The following is a 22,175-nucleotide window of genomic DNA, read 5'->3' as shown; positions in this document are numbered from 1 at the left end:
ATGCAATTGCCAAACGAGATATGAGAGTTGGTGAATAAAATTTTTTTAAATGGCATTTTATTTCTTCCAAGTATGTAAAACATGGAATTTTGTTACATACACTATTATCTTGCTCTTCCAATTTACATTACTCATTTACTATTACATTACATTTCACTCCTGTGCACCTATATTCTTTTTATATACGTTATTCTACATAATTTTAATATTCCGCTCACATCATTATCCGCTTTCTTTTGTACTTCATAGAGATCGTATATTCCTAAATGTAACCTGTTGTTTAACTTTAATATATATTATATTGTTAAAACTTAATAAAAAGTAGTTATAACCTGATACTTCAGCAATATTTGAAACTACATAATCATATGCATAGCAAAGTGTATGAATCATTAAAAAATCCAATCGACTCTTTCTAAAATCCAGTTGACTATTCTAAGATCCAATTGATCGTTTCTAAAATCCAGTTGACTATTCTAAAATCCATATGGCCCTTTCTAAAATCCAGTTGACTATTCTAAAATCCAATTTACGCTTTCTAAAATACAATTGACTATTCTAAAATCCAATTGACGCCTTCCAAAATCCAACTGGAAATGGTGTAGATATATACATGGTTTTATTTTGGGTTACGTTTTCCTTTAACAAATTTTGTTCGTACATATGTACCATGGCGGAATTATACCAGGTGAAGTAACTACACAATTTCCAGTTGGATTTTGGAAGGCGTAAATTGGATTTAAGAAAGGGCCATATGGATTTTAGAATAGTCAACTGGATTTTAGAAAGAGTCAATTGGATTTGAGAATAGTCAATTGGATTTGAGAAAGTGTAAATTGGATTTTAGAAAGCGTTAATTGGATTTTTTAATGATTCATACACTATGCTATGCATATGATTATGTAGTTTCAAATATTGCTGAAGTATCAGGTTATAACGACTTTTTATTAAGTTTTAACAATATAATATATATTAAAGTTAAACAACAGGTTACATTTAGGAATATACGATCTCTATGAAGTACAAAAGAAAGCGGATAATGAAGACGTGAGCGGAATATTAAAATTAAGTAGAATAATGTATATAAAAAGAATATAGGTGCACAGGAGTGAAATGTAATGTAATAGTAAATGAGTAATGTAAATTGGAAGAGCAAGACAATAGTATATGTAACAAAATTCCATGTTTTACATACTTGGAAGAAATAAAATGCCATTTAAAAAAATTTTATTCACCAACTCTCATATCTCGTTTGGCAATTGCATCCGCATAGAAAGTAGCACTGTTTGCTTAAAAGTGAATATTTTAGAAAAATTTGCATTGACAAATACCGCACATAAGAAAAAACTGGCTACTTCAAAATTTTTGTAGAAAATTCTAAAATTCACTTTACATTTTCTAAAATCCAATTTACGTTTTCTAAAATCCAATTAACGTTTTCTTACGCTTTCTAAAGTCCAGTTGAGTATTCTAAAAACCAATTTACGCTTTCTGAAATCCAGTTGACTATTCTAAAATCCAATTGACTCTTTCTAACATCCAATTGACTCTTTCTAAAATCCAACTGGAAATCGTGTAGTTTTGTTCTACACCCAAATCGTAAATTTTCACTGCTCTCATTTTGAAAGAGAAAGAAAAATAGGAGAGACAATTTTTTCAATCAAGATAATCTACCAGTTAACAAATGCTCCCGTTACACTTTGAAACTGGATCGAAAACTTTTAAAAAACCTCAAGCAAGTGGAATTAAAAAATTTAAAAGCAGTTGTTTTAAATTGGGATTTTAAATTGTTGTTAACAATTACAAATAAACGATTTAACCGACTTCAAAAACAGGAGGAAGTTAGCAATTCGTCGGGATATAATAATTTGTTTTTTTATGTTATCGCATACCTTTAGACCCCGTTAAGCTAGTTATATAATTTTTTAAAGGAAAGGTGGTGAGGTAGACTTGGTCCCATACTAATTCGGTTTAAATGCGATCGTTGGATCATGAATAAATTGACGGTTATCTTAAAATTTTATATGAGAACTAGCAGAGCACCCAACGTCGTTCGGGGTAAACAAATAAAAATATAAAACAGTAATACAAATATTCAGTTCTGCATAATTTAAAGGAGACAAACTATTTTCTTTGCTTACATTAAGGCATGAGCCATACTTTTAGCTTTATCGTGCTTTAACTAATATATGTATATTGATCATCACTTGTACTACAAATCTTGTTCCATTATTAATATTAGGCGGATTACGGTAACGATCAAATTTTAAATTAAAATTAGTCTACTACGGTGAATTCCGTTTAGCTGCCTATTCGCTAAGCTGTTTTAGTATAGCTGCACTTTTCGGAAGGAGTTTTATTCATTATGAATGAACCTTTTTCGTTTAACAGCATCGCGGGATTAAAAAACGATTTAATCTTTCCATTTCAAAATGATCTAAAGACGGTAAGGTTTCAAAAAAAAAGCACAGTTTTAAATATCCGAGTTATCTAATAGATAAATACATATATGTATTACCCCTTTTACAAACTCATTTATATATACTTTACTCTGAATACCTCCCATAGATACCTACGTCTGAATACCAAATTTCAAATTCATGTGACTTATGGTTCCCAATTTATGGCTGATTAAAAATTCCACGCCTACGAGATTTGCCACGCCCCTTTTATAAACTCATTCATATACACCTTACTATAAGCACTTACCATAGATATGTCTGCATACCAAATTTAAATTTCATGCGAATTATGGTTTTGAAGTTATAGCTGATAAAATTTTCCACGCCTATAGGATTTGCTATGCCATCTTTTACAAACTCATTTATATTTATCTTTTTATAAGCATCTACCATAGCTATACCTGCATACCAAGTTCGTGCGACTTATGGTTCCGAAGTTATACCTGATAAAAAATTTCACGATGTGCCACGCACCCTTTTACAAACTCGCTTATATATACCCTCGTATAAGCACTTACCATTGATATGTCTGCATACCAAATTTCAAGTTCGTGTGACTTATGGTTCCGAAGTTATAGCTGTGCCACGCCCCCTTTTACAAACTCATTTATATATGCCTGCCTATAAGCATCTACCATTGACATGTCTGCGTACCAAGTTTCAAGTTCATGTGACTTATAGTCTGGAAGTTATGGCTGATTAAAAATTTCACGCCTATGGGAGGTGCCACGCCCCCTTGTCGCCCCCCAATTTTTTCACCCTATTATAGGCCCAGGTGTAATGGCAATACTCTGACAAAATTTTGTTCGATTCTGTCCGTCCGTTTAGACTGCAACCTGGCACATACATACATACATACATGCATACTTTCACAAATATATAGTAGATTAAAGTCGGTTTTGTTTTTCCTTAAAAATTACTTGTATTAACCCACTAGCAGACCCGGCGAACTTCGTCCCGCCCAAAATTATTATATATTTTATTGAAACTATTTGGTCCAACATTTTCACCAACAATTCACGTTTACGATTTTCATTGGCACGTTCATCTGCTAAGATTATGGTTTGGTGGTCATTTGCCGCTTTAAATAACCTAAGGAAAGTGTTATATCCGTGAAAAAGTTCTTGAAATTCTCCAGTTGTGCGGCATTTCATAGTACGGTTATTCGCCAAGCGAAATAAAATTTTTCCTCTTCACTCCCTGTCGGCAACAATGACCCGGTTCTATAGTGAATGTCCTGGAGGCTTTACAGTTTAGTTGGTGGCAATTTCAAAATGGGTGCGGATCATTGTTCTGCAGAAATGCAATATACATCTACTTATTTCAGACGAAATACCTTAAAAGTTTGAACGCATAATAATATTGGAAAATCACATCCATTGGGCCAACTGCAAAGCAGGAGCGTTCGATATACTCAATGGTGCAACAGGTCGATTTAATCTGACCTTCACGGCCCCTTTTCTCATTTGGCTATTCTTAGTAATAACTCGACTTCAGCACCACTTGGCAGCACGTTTTTGCAATAGTATTGCATAGATATTTAAAACATTAGCTAAACCGGATCATAAATAAAATTTTTAGTAATAACTCAACTACAGCGCCAACTGTCTTATTAAATTGTGAAAGTAAACCATCCAGAGACCCACTCAAACACACACAAAAAGCTTCGTTAAAATTCGTACAACCATTTAGGAGGATTTCACTCACAAACACGCCTACAGAAGAATTATAAATACATTCAAGGATAGCTAAAGGTCGGTCCGTTTGTAGGCCTCACACCCCCTTTTCAAATAGCCCAAATTTTCTCCACGAGTATGGGCTTGATTTCAACTACATACATATCTCCATACGAAGTTCCAGTACTGTACCATGAATACTTTCAGAGATATGCAGTATAAAAATTCGATTTATATGGGAGGTGCCACGCCCCCCTTTTCCAACAGCTGCCCTCTTTCCTCATGAGTATGCGATTGATTTCGTATATCTCCATACCAAGTTCCAGAACTCTACCATGAACACTTCCAAAGATATGCAGTATGAAAAATTCGGTTTGTATGGAAGATGCCACGCCCTCTTTTCCAATAGTTCCAATTTTTCCTCAAGAGTTGATTGCGTACATCTCCGTACCAAGTTCCAGAACTATACCATGAATACTTCCAGAGATATGCAGTATGAAAAATTCCTTTTGTATGGGAGATGCCACACCCCTTTTTACAATAGCTCAAATTTTTTCTCCAAGGGTATGCGATTGATTTCGTATATCTCCATACCAAGTTCCAGAACTCTACCACGCACACTTTCAGAGATATGCAGCATGAAAAATTCGGTTTGTATGGGAGGTGCCACGCCCCCTTTACATATAGATTTTTTTTTAGCCTAAAACCATACTTGGGACACGTGCGGCAGGTGGCAGTTTCAAAAAAATCGGTTCAGCCGCTCTCGAGCCTTGCGAAAACTAAAAAACGGCTTTCAAAATATATATTAGTTGAGATATATTATATATTATAATTATATTTTGACAGTATCCGTTGTTTCTGATTGGCGCAAAAAAATCTTGCTTAGTGACGAATTCGCCCCTTGGTATGGTGGTTGCTCAAAGCTATTTATATTCGAAATTGCATGAAAACTGGAAAACAGGAATCTATAAGCTTATCCAGGCAAAAAGCTACCTAAGTACCGAATTTTAAGCAAATCCCTGCTCCACTTCTCGGAAAACATGGACCATATATGCTAATGTATACTAAAAAGCTACTTACGTACCAAATTTTAAGTAAAATCTTTTTTAGTTTCACTTTTATTTCAACATATTTTGATTAAAAGAAAAATACTGATAAAAGTAAAATTTTTCATAAAAACAGGGTTGAAATCTTGAAATTCCTGTCCGTAGTTTGTTTGTAAGTCAAATATGAGTGGCATTGTGCTACTATGATAGCACGGCCGAGTAATCATAGCCAACTTATGTACAGTAGTCGAAAAAATTATAGCCGCACCAAATTTTGACAAGTTTTAAAATATTCAGCCTCATTGTGTAAGTCGCAAATTAGGCTAAATTGTACGACTCGACAACATTGGCATTGTCTACTGTCGTGCTGAAATAAATAAACGACGAAAATTGTCGAAAATTGTACAGTGCTGCCAAGTTTTTCCGTTTTAATACACTAGTCGAGTGGAAATTTTAGGCAATGACGTGAAATTTTCGATACCATTCGACTCTCGAAAAACGACTTGCATTCGACACGACTCCCGCAACGAGGGTGATTATTTTTGTTGTTATTTAATTTCGGTTAGTTTTTTATAGTTCGTTCTTTACCAACATCCGTATAAATACAAGTTTAAAGGCAGTGTCACACGATTGGGTATTTGCTAAAATTTGGTGCAAATCGTATCCCAATTGTTTGAACACCCAAAATATTTTTCACTATCCCAATCACGAAAATTAATTTATTGAAATTTTTCAATAGAACATCGCTGTATTGTACCAATCTTTTGAATGCAAAAAAAATTTCCCACTTTTTTTACCAATAGCCCAATATAAAAATTTACAAATCTGTACAAATGTACCAATCGAGTGACACTGTTAAAAATTCATGCAATTAAAAAAAATTCTACAAATTTTGTTAAAATTTCGAGTTTTTTAATTAAATTCTGAGTATGCAGTTTTGTCGCCCATTGAATTCTAGTAGAATAAAGTACACGTTTCAAATGGCTAAAAATGTCGATTGATTTTTTAGCATTTTTAAAAGTTCGAAATTTTTACGAAAGTTTGTTGAATTTTTTTTAATATTGCACAAATGAGTAGTCCACTAGCAAACAGCGTTATGTGATTTTATAATAGTGAGCCATAATTTAAAAAAACGTCTACAACAACAAGTAACATCCAAATTGTATATTTCTCTTTATTATCTGAAAATTTGGATAAACAAGAGCCTAATAACATTAAAAAACAATATGGCAATGAGGTAGTTTTTGCAAATTTTATATATAAAAACTGAATATAGCGAGTTTTGAAACAGTAACTTTTACATAGCTATCTTTTTGTTTGCTTTTCGCGTTCGCTCTTCCATGAAGATTGGTCTGCTTCTTTTTTACGACGCCTTCCACTAGGCACTGAAACTACCACGTTTTCTTGCAGTTTTCTAAGTTTATCAGAGGATGTAGACTTTTGAAAGTGTATAAATAAGTATGGGTGCATTCCAAATCGTCAAAATACAAAGCATCAGTCTCTTTTATTTCTAAACCTCAGCAGATTGTAATGCCCAATGTGCGCAACCACGGTTAGATGCTAGTTTTCAACTAGGTTGCGCAAGCTAGACTTTTTCTTCTAGTGCGGTTTAGAAATAAAAGGGACTGATGCTTTGTATTTTGACGTTTTGGGGACCCCCCCTAAATACGGCCTTGTACATACATATTAATAAAGAAATAAAGTACTCACTTTCAGATACATACATGTACTTACAAGTTTTCAAAACTAATGCTGGATTGCCACTAGGCATTAAATGGCAAAATGACAAAGTCGGGCATTAACAAATAATCGTGTCATTACATTAAAGAAAATTATAGTTTAAAAAACTAAAACCTCCCTATTATGATTGCCATTCGTACTGTCATCAGGTATGTAACTTGAGAATAGAAATCGCTGCATCTTTTAGGCGCATCAATATTACATAGTTACATCCCGAGCTAATAAAAGGAAGGTAAAAATAGTCATTAACAGAAGCTGTTGTTTCAATGCCTAGTGGAAATTCGGCATAAATACATGAATTCAAAGGAACATTAAATTGAAATTAGCAAGAAACCGGGGAATTTTTTGAAGCGTGCTTTCACAGATGATTAGCGAAGCCATATTTGAAGATCAGTGGATTATTCAAACAGGTGTTGCCAAAATTCATCAATTAAATAGAAAAAAATAAAAACTATTGCATGAAGTGAAAGGGTGATAATAACCTAACCAAAGCGTTGTGAAATGGACCATTTGAAAAAGCATTGGTCCAATGGACCAAACGAAAAAAAATGGACCAACTTTGGTCCATTTGGACCAAAACGGCAACCGTGACCACATTTTGAGGTCTGGCCAGGGTTGCCACTGACAAAAAAAATATTTTTCATCCACTTGAGAAAAATCAACCAAATCTGGAAAATATCTACCAATAACTTTTTTATAATGAGTTTTGAATGGAGCACGATATGTTCGCCTTATATCGATATACATTTATATATATGTAAGTATGCAAAGAAATTTATAATATAAATATAACTACGAAACATAAATCGGGAACGAAAAGTTCAACAAAAATCTACCAAAATGAGAAAAAATTTACCTTTTTACCAACCCAAATTTGTTCTACCAATTTTGGTAACAATTTACCAAAGTGGCAACCCTGGGTCTGGCTACGCCACAGATTGATAACTAAAGCTGAAATTAGTCAAGAACGCAGAACGTATACTTAAACGCAGTCTGTATACGCAGAATTTTGTCGATTACTAGAGCCCTCAGTGTTGCTTACTACAGTGTTGCCACTCGTCAATGCCTTTTCATAAACTTACCTTTTCAACTACAATTTTTCGTGTTATAATAGATGGTAGATAAATATAAACTACTTAGTTTTCAACAAAGAACCTTATTCAATAGTAAATTTCAAATATTTTAAGTTTATTTTGAATAGGAACTTATAACTTTTTTTCGATCTGCAAAACTGACGAAGTGGCAACCATCTATAAAAGGAAGAAATCAGCTGACACGGAAAAATCTAAATTCCGCAGATTTCTGCGCTACGAGCTACAACTACTGGAAAATTCTGCGGTGTTGAGTTTTTATTTACATGGCGCTTTAGTACAACACATCGTGTCAGCTGACTCGGGTTTACGTACCGGTAGGTTTACGTTCTTGACTAATTTCAGCTTAATGAGCGTTTTCATTGTTGCTGTCAACTCTATCGGCTATATAGCAAGAGTCGTACTAATACGGAATTTGCATGAGGCGATTTTTCAGGCGATTTTCAGTTAAAAGCAACAATCGCCTGGGCCTGAATCACGTAACTTTGAAACGATAGTCGTTCAAACGATACTGACAAAACGACCTCGTAAAATCACTGATTTATGCATTTGTGTTGCTGTTACGTGAAGCAAAACTGGAATCGAGTTGACGATATCGCACAAACGATCAAACCATTTTTGGTTTTCATGAAGCAACACAATATCGACACGATATCGTTCAGACGATTGTCGCCATACGTAATTCATGCCCTGGTATAAACGGCCTTTCAACTAATCGCTTTCAATGAAGTTGGTATCGTAGATGGAAAAATCGTATTATAATTTTTGAAAACAAATTAAACTTTATGAAGTTTTGGAATGTCCCGAATAGTTTACATAAGTCTCAAAATCGAAAGCGTTTCAAAAATATTTTTAGAATTTAATTTAAAAATATACCATTTTATAAAATTCCAGTGACACGCAAGTTGTGGTAATTTACTGTACAAAAAATACGTGAAAGTCAAGTAAAATCGCTAATAAAAGCACATAGTATGGAAATATAAAAAGCATTTCATCATATAAAAATGCTAAAATTTAACTATCATGATTAAAAATATTTTTCCCCCCGAGTGGTAAAAAAAATGTACAACATCTTGTACAAACGTCCGCAAAGGTTGCAGTTGAACAGGCAATTAAGGTGGTTTTTGCCGTGGTTTTTGAAGAGCTTGTGCGTTGTTGTTGCATAAAGGGTAGGTTTTTGATTTCTTGATCTACTGAAGGCAGAAAAAACCGGGAAGGTTTATTAAAACGGGTCATTTGTATTATATATTGTAATTGTATCTAAAATTTTTCAAAATTTCTTTATATAATTCTCTTTTCATGGAGAAAATTTAAAATTTTTTAATGCAAATCTTAACCATAGATACTTAAAAAGATATAAAATATTCATTCCAACATATCTGCAGTAAAATCAATTATTTTGTACATACACAAGTTCATTTTCAATGAAATAAATGTTTTATTCCGTCAAACTTAGTGAAATATTTATTGAGTTTTCTTGAGTGCTTTTACTCCTTTGTGGACTTTTGTACAATATATTGCACAAATTTGAGGTAGCCCTAATAGCTACCCAAAACCACTTTTGAATATTTTTTTTTTTACTTTTGGTATTATGAGGCTCTATGAACCTTGGAATTAAGAGGAAAACTTTTTATATTCATCACGGACGTGTCTACATATCAAAAAAATATATATATATAATTTAACAATGAATTTTTCATAAAAAAGCTGAATATACTAAAAGTATTTATTTGTTTGGTCGTGCACACTCTAACTACACATATATTGAGTGTAAATAACGGTAAATTTAGTGGATAGTGCATTAAATACTGTGAAATAGTGCAATACAAGTTTGTTAAATTTACAAATTTTAACAACAAATTCCTTAAAAACTATAAGGCTCCGCGCTTTGAAACTTCATACAGACAACTATTAGACCCCCCTCTACCTCCATATTTTCATTAATTCCGTACTACCGGGTTACCAATCTAAAGCCCATCCAAATACTGTTTACCCTTATATATTTCCGTTGTCAAGTTGCTAATTACCATTTTTGGGTCTTTGGAAGGTTTCGAGGGGTCAGGTGCGACTTTTTACAAAGTTTGAACTGTTATTTCAAGTGGCTTGGATATCAAAAGCAAACCACAATCGCCCTCCGCCCGCTAACTCAAAGGCAGTGGGCTAATAACTAAACACACAAATAGTTTTCAACACACCTATATTTATGTTAGCATAGGTTCTTTTCCGCTCTAGGCTTGGAAAATTATCTTCGTTAAATTCCAATTGCTGCGCTTTAGCCGCTGCTAAAATTTTTTTACTTGTCTTACTGTCCAGTACCTTAACGGAGGAAAAATTATTAGTTGTCCACTCATACAAATTTAAAAGTTGAACAGACCGAAGACTCCTCTGCTCGCAGCTGGACCTTTTCTTTACTCTTCCGTTTTGTGACTTTTCCTTCGGCCAACTGTTTAACCAACGCCACATTTTTAGTTGATGCCAATTTAGATTTTTTTGGTTTAACCATTGTGTTATTTTCGGCTTTACAGAAATTTATTTTTAGAAATTTAGGCTTTAGTGAAATTTACTAGGAACAATGTCACCACACGTGCTCTTATTTTTTCCACAGCACAGTAGGGATGGGTAAATTCGATACTCGAAGCTTCGAGATTCGAGTTTTAATCGAACTTTAGCTCTAAAATGACGAATTTTTGAAATCGAACTTTGTGGTGCTAAAATTCGGATAAAATCGAATTTTTCTAGAAAAAATCGAATTTCGTCTTCATTTGCAAAAAAATCAGCTCTGCAACTTTCTTCTTTCTGACAAAATTTGGCATCTCTGTGTGTGGCACCATATAAAAATAGATATTTTTGATGCAGCGAATGAATTAAAAATATACAAGAAAATGGAATAATTGGAACTTCGATAAATGTGGTGACGTGCAGTAATGTTAATGACATTAATATTCACTTTTCAATTGTGTATTAATGTCAGCGGCATTAATTCGATTGACATTAATGCACGTCACCATAAATGTTTAAGTATTAACTCACAGTGAAATTTATTTATAGTTACACATCCCAGCTATACAAATAAATTCATAAAAAATAAATAACATTTCAGATGCTTTATGATCTTAAAACTTTATCTAATGTCTGGTTTTCATTATGTCGAAATAACTGACATCAAAAACTGCTTTAAATAACAGCTGTTCACTTGGTGTCAAATACATCTAGAAACTGACCAAATGTAGATATCGCAGTGCATTTCAAAGGCTGTCGTCAAATTTTTTGTGGCAGGTGATTGCCATTCCATTTTCCAACACTGATGTCAAATGTGAAGTGAAATTTTTTGCATGAGTCAAAATTACCTGCCGTTTAGCTGTGGACAAACGAAAAATGTGGCTGGGTAGAACTCTTCATGCCCTATTATCTATTTTGTTAATGGTTTACTTAAAGATCTCGCCTTAAAAAGCATAATCATACGTTGTCATTAAAAGTAAGATGCAAGAAAAATAAATGAAATCATGTTATATGCCCCAAAAAATTAGTTTCAATATGCTACATTTGCCAAATTTTTGGATTTTTTAGATATTTTTTTTGAAAAATAAAATTTATTTCTATGTATTTTTGGTTGTGAAGCAAAAAAGAGCGATATAGATAGTTAATCAAACTAATATAGGTTCATCTGAATCTCTTTTTCGATTTGAGTTGTCATTCTTACAAACAAACTTTTAAATTTTCAGATTTTTTTTTTTTTTGAAATTCGAACTAAATCGAATTTGCACCACCAAATTTCGAATGGAATAATCGAATGGTTGGGCAATGTTCGAAATTCTGAAAAAATCGAATTTCAACCCCCCACTACCCATCCCTACAGCACAGTATACCAGTACAAAAGGTTTTTGTTTTTGTAGCTGTTTCGTGGTGAAAGTCCTTCATGGGGACCAAATTTCCCCACTAGAAATGAACGCATGGTTGCTTTTGCGGCCCAAAAGAAAGAATATTAGAAAAAAAAAGTCTAAGGTAAATTATATTCAACTAAAAATAATCACAATAATTTGCAATTATGAGTTAATGTGATAATCATGTGTAAAAACTCTTTTCAACTATTATTTTTCACAAAATAATTTTGCGGATCAGATTGCTCGGAGGGCTTGTGTTGTTTACGAAGAAAATGCAGCAGTGTTGGTTTTTATTTCTGCATCGCATCGCGGTGAGTTTCTATTTCTTGGTAATTCGGTTTGTGAAATGGTAAACAAATTATTAAAATTTATTTATTTGATGTGTATACCATTTCATTAATGCAATTTTCTGTATTTTCAGACTATTAACTACAAGCACAGCATCATCAACGGTGAATCTTGGTAAATACGTTTTGGTCGTGACCAAGGGTGGTTGTTGTTGTTGTAGCAGCATACAAATTCCCCAAAGACTTTTTGGGGAGTGTTGCTGGAGTGACAGTCCTTGGCCAGATATAAATCTGGGTCGTTCCGGTTACGTAGACCCGACTGTCGTGGGAACGTGACCAAGGGTGGTCTCCCAAATCGGCTGGGAATAAGGTTAGTCATTTTAAATTTTATATCTTTGTTCGTCGACATTATATGACATGTCATCATTGCAGGCTATTGTTACAGAACAAAACGCCGCAACCACTGCTGTGGTAAATATGTTCCAGCAGAACTGCCCACCGCCGTCAGTGTAATGATTTCGATAGCTGAACAAACGCCATCTCCTGGGCATTCCCACAGCTTGCCGACACTAGCTATTATATCACGTGTGAATGCAACTGCGGCAAAATTTGGTTATTAACAGTGCAATAGTACCATGTCATTGGCAAAAACACTAAGGGCTGCTGGCACATAGAGGTTGTAAAGTTTTTGGTATCGATGAACTTACTCGTAGAAGACGATGGCCGAAAACATATGATGAAACATCTTCTGGCATGCCTTTGAGAATCGTCAAGTCAGACGGAGGCTTCACATACGATATTTCACACATGGCTGGAATTCGTTAGCGGGCAGAGCACACATTTACAAAATATTTATCGTTCTGCAGAACGTGCATGCATATTCGATTCCGATTTTATGGGTTGATTACGGAGGACAACCGTACTTCAGTTGGTTGCCCAGTGGCTGAAATGGTATTCCCGATGGCAACTAGCAACTGAAAGCTAACCACTAAGTTGCTATATTGGCAACTGCATTCTTGTGGCTGCCGGGAAATTTTGATTGAGATACTTTATTTCTTTTTTCAACTTTTTTTTTTAAATTGTACCAACTTGAACTTTATGAAACTTAATTATTGCTATTCATAATAAAAAAAACATTTTCATTTCAGTGGCGCTGTCCATCGGCAACCCAACTGAGGTACCGTTCCCATCCATAATCGATCTATAAGTCATAATAGTACGAAGGCTATCATAGAAGCCATCGTAGTCCGATTTTTCGTGAAATCTACGAAAATGCTATTAAGTTCGAGTAGCTACGAACGCAGCGCTTGCTTTGAATACATACGTTCATAGCAGTTCAGATTCAGTGATCGCTTTTTCGAAGATCTTAAGAAAAATCGGACTACGATGGATTCCGCCACCAATATGTTTTCTCCTTTGACAAGATGTTGGAGAATGGCGGCAGCACAGCCGTATACCTACTCTATGCTCTTACGCGCATATGCTAAATTTCTCGCACCTAGCTAAACTGCTTGACAAAGGCAGAAGGCATATCTTCAACATTATAACTTAAAGTAAAAAAGTTTAAGGCATGCAATAAAAGAATACAACAGAACCAAAAAATGTTCTCAAAAATATTAAACATAAAAGCTTGCACGAATAAAATTCATAATTTAAAATAAAATATCCCAATTGTTTTTTATATGTACATACATATTTACAAAATGAATCTTAAAGCACTCACAGTAAGTCCTAAACATATAAATGACTAATAAGAAAAATAATAAATAACTAATATGAAAAAGTATGTCGATAAATCTCTAAATAGTAGCGAAACTGTATCTCAATAATAACAAATAATTTTAAGCAAAAAATACAACCGACTTCAATGCGCATTTAGGTCGTTCTGGTTACGTAGATCCGACTGTCCTCCCTTTTTTTAAAATCGTTAAAAAAATGAATACGTATTCTACAGAAAAAAATCAATGAACATATTTAAGGATTTTATGTAAAAATAAATAAAGGAAAACTTGTTCGTGTTATCTCGTCCAAGGTGTATTCATGATACAAAAATCTGAAGGTAAAACCGCTGAAAGGCAGCCTGAACATTTTTAAAGTTTGCTAACATTACAAAAATGTTTTCGAATTTCCAATCTCACAAATACATTCTGATTTTCAGTTCAAATAAATGAAAATTTCAATATTTTCATCTATTTGTTTTTTGTTTTACCTTTGTTTGGCATTTGAGTTGCTCTCAAAATTTCAATTTCATAAAATAGACTAACTTCCAAAAATAAATGAATGCCGACGAATTGAGCAAGCGGTTTTACCTTTAAATATTTGTATCATGGGTGTATTAAACAAGAGGCCGTATGCAAATGCTTTTTCTTAAAATTTCAGACCTTTCACTAAATTTGTTGAAATAAATTAATTTATTTATTATTTATTTATTTATTTACAGGCTAACCTAATATTCACGCACGCCGCCAATTTATTGTCAAAAATTTCTCATGCACATGCAACTTGTATGAGATCAACCGAAATTGAAGGGCGTGCGCATGATACAATAATTTTTAGAAGGTAGTTTCACTTCTTCTTCTTATCCGCCATGTTAGCTATCTGACAGAAAACGTGTTTCGTATTTTTTGTTGTACCAACTTTTTCAAAAAAAAAAATCCAGCTTTTGACGTTGGAAAAATAAAAGAAAGAAAAGCCAAACATGTAAGTAGAGAAATTTTCGAATATTTTGTAATAATTTTCTTCATAAAAAATTAACGGAATAGATGTAAGGACACAGCTATAAGAGCCACCGCACACCACAGACTTTATCGGCCGCCTATTTAAATGATAGGGCTCGCTTGAAATATGTACATGAAGATGTATGGAGGTGCGCACATTACACCAGCTTAATCGCTCTGACCAATAGGTTGTGGTGCAATGGAAAGACACATCTAAATTGGCGGCCGATAAAGTCCGTGGTGTGCGATGAATCTAATCCATTATAAACAAGAAGTATTGCTGTCATATTTTCATTTTTATGATTTTTATTCATGTGATTAGCAGTGGCAAAAATGTATGTATAAAATAAGTATATTTATATTAAAAATTAAGTGATCAGTTATGAAACATATAAATCTTTACATGTTCTGTTAAAAAATATCTAAAATAACAAGCGGTAATCCCCAAGTTCTATATCGTAGCAGTGGCCACATTGCTCGTTTGTCACAGACACGGTTTATGTCAAAAATTTTGAAGTGAAACTACCTTCTAAAAATTATTGTATCATGGGCGTGCGTATGAAGCTAACTCAATTTCCAATTTTTGTTCTGCGTGACATTTTGATTTGACGTTTCGCTCAATGAAATCAAATGCAAACGCATGCAAGTCAATTTCGGGTGACGCAAAAAAAACAAATTCGACGGCATGCGTACCAAAACGCAAGCCGCGAATATTAGGTTAGCCTGTTATTTCTTATTTAAGTGAAAGGTATGAAAATCTGAGAAGAAGTAATTGCTTAGTTTTTATGCATACGGCCCAAGGTGTTATTGACAACTCAGTGCGGCTCTCTTTTAAGATACTATTATGTAGAAAAATATAAACAAACGATTCAAAATTCATTCAAATTTTTTTCAATTTGACTTTATAGGATGGTTCTTCTGAGAGCATGGTCAAATTCAATCACGCTTTGTTAAATACATTTTGATCTCTACCAAATAATATACTTCCTCTGTAAATATTTTATGAAGTATTCCAAAATTCGCTCCGAGCGCGTTCAGTTTTGATCATTTGATTTAAATAGTTTGTCATACAATTAATACTATAGTTTGATCGGAGTTAATATATTCTTCAGTAATTAATTATATTATATTAAAACATAACGTCGTTTAAAGTACAAAACCGCGTATCGTCATTCTGCAAAACCGCGTAACTAACATTGGCTGCCAAAAATTGGATTTGCTGACACAAGCTCTTGGCTCATTCCTTATCCATTCGTCCTGAAATATACTAGCCAGAAATGCGATTGCTTTATAAAAAAGAGAACCATTTTCAAATATGAGTGCTTTTGCACTCTTGAAAATAAATTTTACAACTTCACATACGCGGTTTTGCATTTTGCTGATACGCGGTTTTGTATTTTGTTGATACGCGGTTTTGCACTTTAAACGACGATAAGCTTATGAGAAATTATTTAATCTTAACATGCATATTTTATATTGTGTTCAAAAATTCTCTCAGAGCGCGTTCACAATTGATATTTTGATTCAAATATTGTTTGTCAAGCATTCAGTAGTGAAGTTTGATCGGAGTTTATATATTATTCAGTAATTAATCATATTAAATTGAAATATAAACGTACAATATGGTAGAAAGTTAGAAATTATTTAGTGTTAATATGCATGATTCGCTCCGTGTTCCAAAATTCGCTCCGAGTGCGTTCACTATTGATCATTTGATTTAAATAATTTTTTCTCAAGCATTCAGTTCTATAGTTTGATCGGAAATTATATATTGATCACATTTATTTAAAATATAAACGTTTAATAGGGTAGAAATTGTGAAATTATTTAGCTTTAGCATGTATAGTCGCCAGAGACAATTGCAGAAAACTGCAACAACTCGTGAAAACTTACAATGAAAGCAATGTAGATGAAAGTAATAAATATTATTATTAAAATTAGATCCATATATAAAACATTTTTCATTTATTTGAAGTAAATCGGAATACATTTTTACATATAAGATAGTTTCCATTTAACTCATAAAGTACATATTTCACTACAAATATTTTTAAGATCGTTTCGAATTTCAAAAATAGCGCTAATTATTTGTATTGAAGTATAAAACATTTTATTACGTTCATGTTTACTTATAAAGCGCATAACAGTATTTCTCTCGCCATTTATCCGATGTTAAAATTTTTCACCACATTATTTTGCTGCACAGCACCCTGAATGCGGCAAAACAGTTGCTCGCAACCCTCAAGTCCTTTATGGGCCACAACAACAAAAACCTTTTCTACTGGTATACTGTGTTCCACAGTATACACTAGAACTGGAAAACTACGATGGCACTATCGATAGTATCCAAGGTAGGAATTTTCGATATCGTATCGATTATTCTGAATGTCGATATTTCATGACACGATAATCGATTTTTTGAAACGATATTCCAAGGTCGATGTATCGAAGACATCGATACTTTACCCGCAATATCGATATTTAAGTTCAAATTTATTTTTGATCTACAAAAAAGTGTATGGGAAAATACTAAAGTAGGTTTAATCAGCAGCTTGTGTGATTTATTTAGCTCTTAAGTTTGACAAACCGCTTTAGTCGACCGGCATGCCATTTTAATCCTCAGTATATATACAAGCTGGAAATAACACAATTTCATGAGTGTATACCACAGTATAGACAGTAACCAACCTTTTTGGCAAGAATGATAGAATACAAGATTGCGCCGATCAGAGGATTTTTGAGAATAACTTTTGTGTGACGTCACACTGGTGCAATTGCGAGAGAGAAATGCCAAAACGTGAGCAAGAATGGAAGAAGAAGAAAAAATGTTGCAAGGAAAACGTAAACAAGTTGCACCAGTATGACGTCATGCAAACAACGATTCTGTCAAATTCGTTGAGAGGAATAGCGGTCCGAGATCGGCGCAACCTTTGTATTCTCTCAATCGTGCCTTTTTGGGTTGTTGTTGTAGTAGTCGTTGTTGTTGTAGTTATATTCACTCCTGAGGAAGGCACGGGGTTGTGTGCTGCTATTTAATGGCCTTCCCAAGACTTTTTCTAGATTTCAGGGTTGTGTGCTGTATTATTATTTGTCAAACCGTGATTTTATTAAAAGAAAATTATAAATGGTGTTGAAAAACCAAACAAACACTCGTGCGAAAGCTCTATTTTTGCGTATTGTTAAAATTTATACATGGCGTACTTATTCTTTTGTGGACTTTATGTTACTTGAGAATTTAGACAACGTGCGAGCTGCCAGGTTCTGTTATCAATATAATTAACACAAGCTTTTCCGAGTGGTTACCTTTCAACAAAAAGAATAAACAAATATTCGCAAATAAATTGGATTTATTTTATAACTGACAACTAACCTACGCTTTTTGTTCTTTTCTCCATTTTAATTTTGACTCCTTATTACCGCCATCAACTTTATGTGTATACATATTTACAAGCTGTCAAAATTTTGCGTAGTCCTACGAGCTAGGTAAAAACTATGGCATTCGTATTAACAACGAGAAATCTCAAAATTTTTGTTTGGTCTTTCCAAATTTTCTCTTTTTAATCAGTTGGCAAAGGCCCTCAGTGGCAGCGCTTCGAGCGTTGGGATAGTAATTTCATGTCAATTAATAGAAAAGTTCCATGTTGAAAAAACTTTTTATTATGGCGAGAAAAATTTACATTTCTGCTGTGCCAATTCGTTACCTTTTTGCAGCTGGAAATTTTTGACAGTTGCTCTGGTTCAAAAGAAGTTGAGCAATTAAAATCAGAAATTATACAAAAAAGACTTGTCTTTACTGACATTTATTCTTCTAGAACTAAAAGCCATGAATTTATTAGACGCCTTAGTAATAAAATCAAACCATCAGGCCGGGTTGAAAATTTTCATTCACCTCATAGTTAACAAAAATTTACAATCCGTAGTACTTTTCTATCAATTCTCAAATGCGTTTAATTTAAATCGTTTAGAAAATGCGTCATTTATGTATACTAGGGCTGTGCGATTATTCGATTACTCGAGCAAGTTGGTTCATCAGTTATTCGGTTAATCAATTACTCGAGTAATCAAGATTTTGATTACTCAAAACGATGATTAATCGAGTTACTTGAAATATGATTACTCAAAAAAATTAATTTTGCTCGTTAAAAGAGTTTGCTTTGGAAAATGCTTATTTTCTTTTTTATATTCTGTATATGAAAAAATATGTATGTATGTATGTATTTCCCTTTTATTTTTGAAAACGGAAACGTATTTTTCAAAGTATCAAGGAACTTCAACTGCTTTATATGTATGTATGTAAAGAGTACTTTGAAATGTTCATTACTCATTTTATTCATAATGTTGATTAATCATAAAGCAAATTACTCAAATATTTTTGTTTTTGGTTAATCAAAATCTTGATTACTCGAGTAACTGAACATTTGAGTAATCATAATTTCCAATTAATCGAATAATTGAGTTATTTACTTTATGATTAATTAAAATTTTGAATAATCAATTAATCGCACAGCCCTAATGTATACCATTTTATGTGGAATTATTCAAAAAATTTCGTTTTACACTATACTTTTTGAAACTATTTGGAGTTAATTATTTTTTGGTTATTAAAAGCAACCCTGCGTGCTTGGAAGGCGTGTGTACCAATAATTTCATCCCTAGCATATTCATCCCCGAGGAAGGCAGTCGCCAAATTCACCGAAGGTTGTTTACTTGTTATATTGTGGTATATACTAGAGTAGGGATGCACAGCAGAGGTGCACGCAGTCGACGTCGCGGGCAAACTGCGAGCACGCGAGCGTGCTAGGCGAGGTGAAGTGAGCGGTACGGAGATGGCAACGTATACAAACCCAGTAGAAATCGGTTGTATGCATTCTTGAAGGATGCTTGCTATATGAGTGAATTAGTGTAAACAATTCATGCGTAGTCATGAATTTCCACGAATAAATTCAAATTCTAGCGAATTGCAAGCGAATGTACGTTGTCATTGTTTTAAGTACATTTCTTGATAAATTTGAAGTGGAATTTTTGTAATATTTTCAGTCTTGTACAATAATTTTAGTGAACGGACGTGTTGTGCGATATTATTTTCAGCACAAACGGGCTTTTACAAGATATGCATTTGCATATGTAAGTGCTACTTGTTTGTATCTCCCCGTATATTTAAATGTATCAGAAAAATAGCATTTACATATGGGGATCTTGTATAAATGCTTTGATACTGTTCCATTAAGGCATTTTTGGATGTTTGAAACATTAATTCAGCCATATGCATACAGTAGTAGTACAAGTTCATGATTAGGGTACGCATACGCTCTGAGAAACCACGTGTGTTAGATGGAAATGAAGGTTCATTTATACTGGCATGTATACACAGCAGTAAGCTCATGCCACCAACAGCGATGTTGTATGCTTAAGATTTCTACTGGGTATGTATTAACCACTACACACTTATTTTCAAGTAAAAATGCGTGTATGTATGTGTACTTTTGCGACAACTGAGCCAGTGTGGCATCAGACCACCAGAAAAAGCCAATTTTTCCAAAAAAAAAGCGCCAAGTTTTTATTATCATGTTTAATAATTTTTTTGATTCAGTAAAAAGTGTATATACATATCCATTTCCTCACGTTTTTATTAATAAATTAATTTCAATACATTTATAACAACGGAAAACATATTTAATTTACCTATTCCTCACATTTTATTCAGTAAATGAATTCCATCTTAATTTAGAATATACATACATACATATGTACCTATGCATTCAGTGTGCTTAAATTAAAAAAGCATCACCAAATAACGCACCAAGCATTGAATTCCAATTATTTTTTCTTTTTGGTTTCCCAAAAGCACTAAATTTAGTGCAAAATGCACTTCCTTGACAACAGTGAGCACATCAATGCTCAAACAGTGATGCCAGACCAAGTATTGAGTAAATGCGCTATGTATATTTTTCTTTTAAAGTAAAAGTTCTAATTGGCGAGGGGATTGATTTTTGGTTCTTACATAGAACACTGATAAGATTCACAAACTTATCTTAGGACTTAATTAAAATAATCAACATTATTTGCAGACGAATATATTTGTGTTCGTATGAAAGAGTAGCTTATGTCGGGAGGCTGGCTTTAGTAAAATGTACCATTTCCTATATTCTTTAAACCACAAGGAATTTTTTTATGAGACTTTATACGAATATTGACTTGCTAGCATCGCAACTGCCTCCTTTACGTTTATTTTCCAAGAGTTCTTCAACGACTCGGCGCCAGTGAGTCTTTCGCAATCGTATGCTGCGAACGGTTCATTATACTAAAGCCAGTCTTCCGACATAAGCTACTATTCTATACGAACACAGATATGTATACTTCCTAATAGGCTTGTAAAATGCCCAATACCCAAATCCCTCGCATGAGTTATTAATTGGGTACGCTCTGGCATCGCTGCAGCAAGTACTTTGTCACGCCAGTGAAACAGTGTTGATATTTTAAGTATAATTGTACTTTTTTCAGTACAGTTAATTTTAAAAAGTCCAAAAGTACAATTTGCCGATTTTAAGTACAATTTCAACATCAAAAATACTTTTTGTACCAAACGCTCAAATCTCTTCTAGCACTTTGATTCTTAATCCGTTTACATTTAAGTAAATGGATATACCTATATTTCATATTTGCTACAAAACGAAATTATGAATTGTAATTTTGAATGTAAACGTGATTGTGAACAGTAATATTAGTGATGTGCGTTATGGTGATTGCGATTTCTTATCACCGGCTATTTATTTTGAAAAAATCTTTGGAAATGCAATTTACCTAATGGCGATCCTGCAGAAATAGAAGTAATTGGGCAATTCGGGGATTGAAAATAAAAAAGTGTATGTAAATTCCATGCGTTGAAATTAAAAATCTCCCTTGAGGATTTCCATTTTATCGATAGTGATCTCATTTTATGTTCATTAATATGAACTGACGTATATAGTGTATTAATGTTTTATCATCATTGTCTTCATCTTTGACAAAATTACACGGTCCCCCGGTATTTATTTAATTTTTTTAAATCATTTTTATTTATTTTTTTTTTATTAAATTGTAGCTCATTGTCAAACAAAAACCTTGCAAATAAATCCAAACTTGAAAGATTGAAAAAAATCAACAAAGTTTCATAAAATTTTCACAGTTTTTGTTCAGAATTTTTAGACATGTTTTGGGTTAACATTTTTGTAGCCCATTCATTCTAGTATAATAAGGTGCAAGTTTAAGTGTCTAAAAAATATCATTGTTTTTTTT

General features: G+C 33.3%; 1 protein-coding gene and 1 long non-coding RNA gene across 5 annotated transcripts in view; one reads left to right on the top strand and one right to left on the bottom strand.

Moving 5' to 3' along the window:
• LOC118734322 (bystin) overlaps nucleotides 1-10,653 on the bottom strand; it is a 100,791-nt gene extending 90,138 nt beyond the window's left edge. For 2 of the 3 annotated variants that reach the window (XM_036464044.1, XM_036464046.1), the window contains exons 1-2: nucleotides 10,390-10,651; nucleotides 10,211-10,331 (exon numbers count right to left, since the gene is read on the bottom strand). In XM_036464044.1, the coding sequence (XP_036319937.1) occupies nucleotides 10,211-10,331; nucleotides 10,390-10,518 (250 nt within the window). In that variant the 5' untranslated portion in view covers nucleotides 10,519-10,651. Of the gene's footprint in view, nucleotides 1-10,210; nucleotides 10,332-10,389 lie in introns of all 3 variants that reach the window. The other variant, XM_036464045.1, reaches the window with a different exon arrangement.
• A 1,498-nt stretch (nucleotides 10,654-12,151) lies between these two features.
• LOC118734834 lies at nucleotides 12,152-13,799 on the top strand. 2 transcript variants are annotated; one of them, XR_004992456.1, is made up of 3 exons: nucleotides 12,152-12,207; nucleotides 12,318-12,553; nucleotides 12,616-13,799. It is a non-coding gene; the product is annotated as an uncharacterized LOC118734834 (long non-coding RNA). The 2 variants fall into 2 exon arrangements; XR_004992455.1 differs by having other exon boundaries at nucleotides 12,193-12,245.
• The last annotated feature ends 8,376 nt before the right edge of the window (nucleotides 13,800-22,175 follow it).

The sequence above is a fragment of the Rhagoletis pomonella genome, unplaced genomic scaffold, assembly GCF_013731165.1.
Source record: "Rhagoletis pomonella isolate Grant_MI unplaced genomic scaffold, Rhpom_1.0 Rhpom_scaffold_00002, whole genome shotgun sequence".
NCBI lineage: Eukaryota > Metazoa > Arthropoda > Insecta > Diptera > Tephritidae > Rhagoletis > Rhagoletis pomonella.
The sequence above is the reverse complement of the archived record's forward strand: the minus strand, read 5'-3'. Positions and strand labels throughout refer to the sequence as shown.